Source organism: Arachis hypogaea, chromosome 9, assembly GCF_003086295.3.
Source record: "Arachis hypogaea cultivar Tifrunner chromosome 9, arahy.Tifrunner.gnm2.J5K5, whole genome shotgun sequence".
NCBI classification, from domain to species: domain Eukaryota; kingdom Viridiplantae; phylum Streptophyta; class Magnoliopsida; order Fabales; family Fabaceae; genus Arachis; species Arachis hypogaea.
Window position 1 is genome coordinate 11,990,188 of NC_092044.1, and position 9,815 is coordinate 12,000,002.

At 28.3% G+C, this 9,815-nt stretch overlaps 1 protein-coding gene across 1 annotated transcript; it reads left to right on the forward strand.

The window, feature by feature from the left end:
* The first annotated feature begins 3,546 nt into the window (after positions 1-3,546).
* Positions 3,547-5,667, forward strand: LOC140175056 (uncharacterized). The gene is made up of 5 exons (XM_072201959.1): positions 3,547-3,691; positions 3,917-4,037; positions 4,522-5,135; positions 5,210-5,331; positions 5,452-5,667. Exons 1-5 carry the CDS (start codon positions 3,547-3,549, stop codon positions 5,665-5,667), a joined length of 1,218 nt encoding a protein of 405 aa, XP_072058060.1.
* Positions 5,668-9,815: the final 4,148 nt, after the last annotated feature.

The window sequence follows — 9,815 nt, forward strand, 5'->3', positions numbered from 1 at the left end:
TTAACACTCAACCTGTCTACCTTTTCTCCGTTCCTCCATCTCCAGTGAATTTGCAAAGACAGACAAACAGACAATTGCAAGCACAAGTAGGGGACAAGTAGTGCAAGTAGCAATTATTACAATTAACATAATATATTCAGTTAGGCATTCCCAAATAATGCATAGCAAACAATCAAACAAAATACACATGATGTATGCCTGTCCTATGGCTGATGAGGCTCATTTGTTGGTTATCAAGCTAACCTGACAAGTCTGAAACCCTTGGACTGTCTCCCGTCGTGCATCCCCATGAGTCTACGCATAGCTTTTTTTCTCATTTCATTCATAAATCATAAATCCATATATAATTTTACTCAATGGGGATAACCATTCCTGGGAATTTATACGTGCCCGGTCACTTTTACTACGTAGAGTCAACAGAGTATCGAGTCTCAACCTGGTACACGTGGGCGGTATTCTACCCAGGAAAATTTGTATCTCAGATAACATTTAATGCATACATACGTATTTATAATCGTTCATATTCATTACATAGTTGTTCATCATAGCCATGGCATCATATATCCTTCGTGCATGCACATTCTCCTCATATACTCATCACTTTTAACCTTTACTTCATTCCCAAGTTACCTCTATTACCTAGCTCCAAGTTATTACTAGACCTATCATTATGTTCTAGAGCTAAAAAGGGTGAAAATAGAGGTTTGGAGGTTCAAAATTAAGCTTTGAAACACAAAATACCTTTACTGAAAACAGGGGAGTCATGCGTACGCCTGGGCGTGCAAACGGACCATTACGTGTATGCATCCCCTATATATGCGTACGCAAGCACCCCATGTCACGTGTACGCGTAGACATGCATCCTGGACCATTACGCATGCGCATAGGGAGGAGGCAGTGGCGACAGTCTGCGAACGGGGTGTATGCGTGTGCAAAATTTCCATATCACGCGTACGCCTACGCATGGGCGTACGTTTTTCCAAAAATTTTACTAAACTTGAAAAAGCTGCAGAATTCCAGTTTTTAACCCCAAATTTTTTACGTGCATAACTTTTTCGTTTTAAATAATTTTTCTCCGTTCTTTGAACGGCGTAAACTTCACGGACCCAATTTTTATATAAAATGAGTTTAAAACCATTTGGGGGTTCGGAAGCCAAGTTATGACTTGCCAAAATTCGGCCAAAAATTAATTTTTACACAAACCTCAAAACCTCCACTTTCTTTTAAAAACTCACTCCAACTCAACTCATCATACTTATAATCATCAATACAAATCAATATCACAACAATCTTCACAATCCTACCATTTCTCAACTCAACAACATCATATTTCAACCTCTCAATACATCAATAGGATATCATTTTACCTATTGAACATATATATGCATACACATAGCATCATCAATTCATCATTCATAGTTCATCCAACAAGCACTAAATTCATATTACAATTCTTACCAAGGTTACTAAGCGTTTAAGTATACTCATACGTTCCAACCTAACCTATGGTCATCTAGCTTAAGTTTTCACAGAACATTATGGGTGTGTTTGGGGATCACGTTGAGGAATAGAAAAGCACGTTTGAGCGTCTTGAACGTTCCAATATCATGTTTGGCAACTTTTTGGAATTCCTAACCCAGAAGTGCTTTCACCTCTGAACGTACGTTCACGTGAAGCTACAAATTCAAGCTTCTGCGTTCACGTTAAGAAAATTAATTACCGTTGGAGGAATTAGGTAAGGAATTTATTCCATATCTACCAACTGTACCCTTCATTTCATCTATAAAAAGGATGCACATAACCACATCATTTCACCATTAGTTCTCTGTACGTTCTTCTTCATTTCACCATTAGTTCTCTGTATGTTCTTCCTTATAGTTTTTTTTTTCAGATTTATTTTCATCACTGCTAAGTTAAAGATTTTAATTTTTTTTATTATTTTTAATTCTTTCTTTCATATTTTGATTTTTATATTTTTTATTTATATGATAAATATTTTTCATATTATTTTTTAGTATTCTGATGTTATTTTTTTAATTTTCTATTGTTATATTTTTATTATTATTTTTATTTATATGACAACTATTGTTGATATAAATTTTTATTTTTATTAATTTTTATGATATTATTATTATTTTTTATTTATATAAATGATACTAAATTAAAGAGTACTAATGACACTAAAATAGATTATAAAATATTTTTTTGTTTAATATTATAAAATGTATAGTACTCCCTTTTATATCTTTATTTCTTATTATTTTTTAGTTCATATGAATTTTTTTTATTATTTACTGTTTTTTATGTTTAATATGTAAAGTCTCTTTTTTATTTTTATTTGATTTTGTTCTTTTTATTTTTTACTTATTTTTTATCATTGATTTTTTTTATATTATTTTTTCAGTGTTCTAATCCCTCAGTCCTCAGGTATGTTATTACTTTTTTTATGGTATTCTTATTATTTCTTGTTTATATGAATTCTATTTTTTTAATCTTTTATGCACTGTGTTTATATCTTATGCGAAATTTATTTTATTTTTTATTTGATATAGTTCATATAAATTTTTTTATCTTTTATTATATTTTTTTATTCATATGATATATATTGTTGGTGTTATAAAATTTTTATTATTTTTTATTTACGTGAGTTCTCATTTTATATTTTATTATACTTTATTTTTGTTTCGGTTGAAATTTTTTATTTTTTTTGACTATGTAAAATTTATAATTATAATTCTCATATATTATATTTTATTGTAACTTTTTTTATAATATAGATTAATTGATCCCATTAAAAAAGATAAATTAAAAAAAATTATTCATAAGTATTAATAAAATTATGAATGTTGGATGCCCAAAAAAGTCTTATAAAAATAAAATTATTGAGAGTACGGTATAAAAATAATATTAAATTAATATTCTCACGTTATTACTGAAATTAAAAAAAAAGTTATTGGATTCGACTAAATATTCTTATTTATATATATATATATATATATATATATATATATATATATATATATATATATCTAAAATTTATATTTTTTCTAATAGAACAATGAGTAACAATGAATCTCTAAAGACAAAAGCAGCATGGGATATGGAGACTACTAAACAATTTATTCAAGCATGTTTAGATCAAGTTGCTAAACAACAACGTAATGGAACTACTCTTAAAAAAAAGGTTGGAAGGATGTTTTGTCTCAATTTAATGAAAAAACTGGAAAACAATATGATAAGATTCAATTAAAAAATAAGTGGGACAATCTTAAGAAGAAATGGTTAGCATGGTACAAGCTTTTTGGCAAAGAAACAGGTTTAAGATGGGATTATACTAAACATACCGTTGATGCACCAAATGAATGGTGGGAGAGAAAACAATTGGTACATAGTAACTTATTATTAAAGCAAAAATTTTAACTTTAATTTTGGTAACAAGTCTTGTGTTGATTAGTTGTACACATGCAGGAAAATCCCTTATATGAAAAATTCAAAAATAAAGGACTTCCTTTTAAAGATGAGTTAACTATATTATTTAAAGATGTTATGGCCGATGGCAAATTTGCTTGGGCTCCCTCATCTGGGATGTTACCTAGTGGCATAGAAGAATATGGTGATGGATATCGATCATACTTTGAGGAAGGTCATGTTGATATAGAAGAAGGTTCCGGAGATAGTGAAGAAGGCATAGGTGCTAGTGTGGGAGTTAATTCTGAATTTTAACACATAAATCTTAGCTCATCTCAAGAAAATAATAGTCAAAAGAGTACGGGAAAAAGAAAGAGAGATGTGGTTTGTGAAACAACAAAACAGAAGAAAAATTTTAAAGCCCCTGCCTCAAAGCAAATTGCGGATGCAATAAGTAGAATTGCCTCTGCATCTGAATCACGCTCAACTATTGTGTCCACATTTTTAGTATCCGGTGCATCTATTGGGGAAGTAATGGCTGGGATTCAAAAGATGGAAATGATTACTAGTGATCCCGATTTTCATAGTCGTTGTTGTCAACTAATGATGTTTAAGCCTGCTAGAGAAATGTTTGTATCCTTAAAAGGATATGAGCAAAGATTGTTGGATTGGCTCAAACATGCAGCATATAATCCACTACCATTCATGCAAAATTAATATTTTTTTTTGTGATTTTCATGCAAAACTAGTTAAGTTATTATTGTACTCCATTTTAATTTGTCCATGAATGTTATGTTATGCAAAACTAGTGTTGCTTATTTAGTTATTTATCATTTTATATAATGTTTGTGGTACTTAATTATTGTTCTTATTATATATAATTTATTTCCTAGCTTGGTATTGATAAGAATTTATTTATATTCTTATGTAGGACTTACTTTTTGTTAATTAATTTGGAATGAACATGGAGTATTTATTTGAAGAGTATGAAAAGTAACAACATGAAGAATCAAAATTACTTTCCATTATAGAAGAAGAAACAGATGAAATTGAAAATATTTCTGCATTAATTGGTCAATATGTAGTCAATTATCTGTGCAAAAAACCATGCAGAACTAGTGAACAAACAGGTTATTTATGGGTGCAAGAAATTTTATGTGGCCATGACATTTGTTGTTATGAAATGTTTCGGATGGAAAAACATGTTTTTTTAAAATTTTGTGATGAACTAGTTGAACAAGGATTAAAATCTACAAGACAAATGGGAGTTCAGGAAATGGTTGCAATGTTCTTAAATACGGTTGGTCATGGAGTGGGTAATAGGATGATACAAGAAAGGTTTCAACATTCTGGAGAGACAGTAAGTAGACATTTTCATGAGGTATTGGTTGCTTGCTTGAGATTATCTATTAAATATATTAAGCCATCGGATCCTAAGTTTCAGAATGTTCATAGCAAAATAAAAAATGACCAACGATATTGGCCATTTTTTAAAAATGCTATAGGAGCAATTGATGGTACTCATATCCCATGTGTGGTTAGCCCAAGTGATCAACCCAAATTTATTGGAAGAAAAGGATATCCAACACAAAATATAATGGCTGTATGTGATTGGGACATGTGCTTCATTTTTGCTTTACCTGGATGGGAAGGCACTGCGCATGATGCTCGTGTATTTGATAATGCTATTACAACTCCTACCATGAATTTTCCGCATCCTCCTCCAGGTTAATTTTTATCATTTTCTTACAAATAAACTATATTTACTTGGTTATCATGTAACTATTTTTTTCTTCATTAGGTAAATATTATTTGGTAGATGCCGGTTATCCAACACCGAAAGGATATATTGGTCCATATAAATGTGAGCGCTATCATCTTGCAGATTTTAGGCGTTCTTCTGGATTCACAAATCATAATGAAGTATTTAATTATTATCACTCAAGCTTAAGATGCACAATAGAAAGGACTTTTGGAGTGTGGAAAAATAGATTTGCTATCTTGCGACACATGCCCAAGTTCAAAATTGAAACTCAAGTGCAGATAGTGTGTGCAACAATGGCTATTCATAATTTTATTAGAAGACATTCTGAAACAGATACTGAGTTTAATCAATATGAACATGCAAACATTCTTGATGGAGAAGATAATAGTTATGTTGGTGAAAACTCAGATCAAACTCTAACCATTAGCTCTTCTGCAGAAATGGACCGTGTTCGAGATTCGATTAGGGATCAAATTATTAATCACATGCAGTAGAAATAATAGTGTTCTTATGTAATAATTTTGTATAAGATATTGTTTTTTATGTATTTTATTAGTGTTTTATATTTTAATTTAATATTTATTAGTATTTTTATGTATTAAAATATATTTTGTCAATTTTTATATGTTACTTTAATTTAGTAAATAAATATTAATTTTATTATAAAATGAATTAATAAGATTTATTCAAATATCTAAAGTAAAATAATAGAATAATATAAAAAATTAGTTTAATTGATGTCTCTTTTAGTAATTTTTCATCTAAAAGTAATTTTGAGTAGTATAATCCAAACAACATTTACTTTACTATAATCCATTTTGACATAAAGATTGCCAAACATAAATCACGTTAACACAAACTTACTTTTCATCAAAAGCAAGTTTGCAAAATCACTTTTATGCAAACTCCCGTTTGCAAACTGAAATCCAAACACACACTATATATTAAATACATGAAACCTAAACCATACATTGGCCGATTTCCACGTATTGTCCAAGGCAAGACACCAAAGCCACACACAACCCCACAAGCCCAAAATCTCCAAAGCACAAGCACCCAACCTCTACCAAGCCTCCAATGTCCAAAATTCAAGTTCCAATATATAGATATATATACCTAGTTCACATATATCATACATATATACTTCAAAATTCAGAATTTAACATACTAAAACAAAAAATTGACTAGGGTTAGAGACTTAACCATGCCCACAGACCAAGGGAGCAAAGTTCAACAAATTCTGCAAGCTAAATCGTACCTAGAGTACCAAAATCAACGAAATCTCAATATAGGTACTCAAGATTTTTGAAAATCAAAAGGGTAGAGCAACTGGGGTGATAGAGTAACTTACCTATGAAATTGTTCTGGTAGAATCATAGAGCTCGACGCGTGGTCGCATGGCCACAAACGGTACGACGATCGGAGCTCGGATGGAAGAGATATGGTGGTATGTTAGGGTTATGTCTTCTTCCCTTTCACCATGGATGTTGTTTCAGCATGTATGCTGAATGAAGGGAAAGAAGAGTGCCTCTTTTTTTGTTACTTGGGCTGCACCTTGGGCTTATTTTGGGTCTGGTTTAACCAGTTCGGTTCGTTCGACTCAATCTTAGACCAAATTCTTTGAAATTAGTGTCCAAATTCTCATTTTAAAGAGCTCTATCCTATTTTAATATAATATTCACTTTTTTAACTTTCTTTAGTAAAATTCAATTTATTGACTAATTATTTACTAATTTAGCGGGATTTACACTTCTCCCTCGGCAATGACACCTTCTCTCTCGATGGCGACTCTATCTTTTTCCCTGTGCTTCTTTCCAACGTGATTCTCTTTTTTTTTGTTAGGGATAATTTAGAAATAAATTTTAAAATTTTAGTCAAAAAGACAATTTTAAAATTAAGTTGAATCTTAGAGACAATTTTGACTGCAAAAAAAGTTAAGGATAAAAACAATTTTCAACTTTTACCGTAGGAATTAAAATCGTACTTAACCTTTAAAATAAATATCACCACAAGGATAATCATTAGGCGCAACGTATATCAAATTGAGCTTAATCATTTCATCTATGAGAATGAATATATTCATCTTTAATTAAAGAGTAAAGTATCATAACGTATTATTTTTATTCCTAATATTTGAGATAAATTCTAACCTTGTTCTTGACATTTTAATCGTCCTATTTAAGTTTTTAATATTTTAAAATTGTCTCAATGTTGTCATACCGTTAGTGTTCTGTTAACAAAATTGATAGTGAGACAAAATTGAGATGATTTCAAAATGTTAGAAACTTAAATAGGATAAAAATATTGGGGACAAAAATGATACATTACTCTTAAAAAAATTATCAAATCAAGTAAAATAATAATGAATTTTAATGGAATGAATTGCATTATAAATTTAAAATTTTTACTCATACTTATAGAATGAGTAGTATATAAACTTTTGGAAAAGGAAAAAAATGGTACATATAAACAAATGCAATAAAGTAAAAATTATACATTTTACTCTCAAATATATCGAACTTCTTTAATGTTTAATTTAATTAAATTTTATTTTAATTTTTAAATAAATTTTAATTTTTTCCTTCAATAATTTTAATTTTTAACAACAGATAATTATTCAATTTATTTTTAATTTTATTCGTAATAAAAAAATAAAATTTATTTATAATGAAAGTAATGTGATTAAGAGTAAAATTTAAAATAAATTTATTTAAAAAAAAGTAACGTGATTAAGAGTAAAATTAAAAAAATAAATTTATTTATAAAAAATGTAATGCTATTAAGAATAATTTACTTAAATACAATTAAAAAAATAATTGAATAATTATTTATCGTAAAAAATAATATCAATAAAGGATAAAATTAAAATTTATTTTAAAATTAAAAATAAAGTTTAACTAAATTAATATTAAAGAATTTTAGTATATTAGAGATAAAAGGTATAATTTATATTTTATTGTATATGTATCATGTTCTTTTTTTCTTTATGTAAATTTATGTACTAGTCATTCTACAAATATTTTATGATGAGCAAAATCTTTAAGAGTAAAATAAAAAAATTACTTAGAATCAAAGTAATGTGATTAAGAGTAATTTACTTATACGTGATTAAAAAATAATTGAATAATAATATACCGTAAAAAATGAATATTATTGAAAGAAGTTAAAAATAAAATTTATTTAAATTAAATATTAAAGAAATTCAATACATTAGAGATAAAAGATGTAATTTATATTTTATTATATATGTATCATATTAGCTCATTTTTTCTTTTTTTTTTAAAAAATTTATCTACTAAACATTCTACAAATATTTTATGATGAGTAAAAATCTTGAATTCGTAACGCAATTCATTCTGTTAAAATTTACTTTCATTTTACCTGATTTGTTAATTCTTCTAAGAGTAATATATCATTTTTATCCCCTAATATTTTTTTCTCCTATTTAAGTCCATAATAATGTTTCAAAATTATCTCAATTTTATCTTACCGAATATTCTGCTAATAGATCGTTGAGATAGAATAACATTAAGACGATTTTAAAATGTTTAGAACTTAAATAGGACAATTTAAATGTTAAGGATAACTTTAAAATTTAACTCCAATATTAAAAACAAAATCGATACTTTACTCTTAATTAAAAAATTTTAATTTTTAATTAGAATTGTGTTTCCTAAAATTTTGGAATGTTACAATCATACCCTTGTACCATCAATTTTGTCTTGTTTTTCACTATCTCACCAACTTCATCAAATTTGTTTTTGAGCACTCAGTTTCAATAATTATCTTTCCTTTCAATGTTGGGACTAGGTGCCAAACTTGTTTCTTCTCAAGCTATTCAAACTGTTTTTACATTTCTTTGATCTAATTTGACTTCGAGAACTTTAGAAATTTGATCTGACATTTTTTTGTATTGTCTACGGTATCCTCCAATTCAACAGATCAAGAATTAATCCATTCTTGATGAGAGCTTTATTTAAGGATTTTCTACTAGCCAATAGATTATTACATACACAAGATGAAATTCGAATCCCTGACACTTGCTTAAACAAACGAGCGAGTTGATCATTCGACCAACCAAAATTGGTTAATTTTGATCTGACTTTATTTCTAAGATTGGAGCACTATTTTTTTAAGCAAAATCTAATTTTGATTCTTGATTGGATCTCTCCAAAATAAGATGTTTTGAAATAGTTTTCAAATTTGAGATGCTTTGTAATTCTGAAGTCTTTTAGGTTCTCCAACTCTTTTTTCTTCAGCTTCTTCAATTTCCTCAGTGACTTGAGGTAATGTTCTTTGTGCATGGAAAATTACTAGATACTTCAGAATAAGCTTTCATGGAAAAAAAAAGTTGGACATAGAAACAACAAAAAGATGAAAAACAGAACAAAAACAAAACAAAACCTTGGTGATGATGATTGTGAAATTCTTATATCACCAAAAGCAAAAAGAATAGAGAGAAAACAATCATAACATCCATTTTTTATACCATTTCAAACTCAAAACTCAAAGCTCAAAGTTCAGCCTAACATAAATTTTGTATATAAATATTCAGCATGCAACTAAAAGCAGTTGATTAGCTTCTCTCCATTGCTAATATAATATATATATATATATATATATATATATATATATATATATA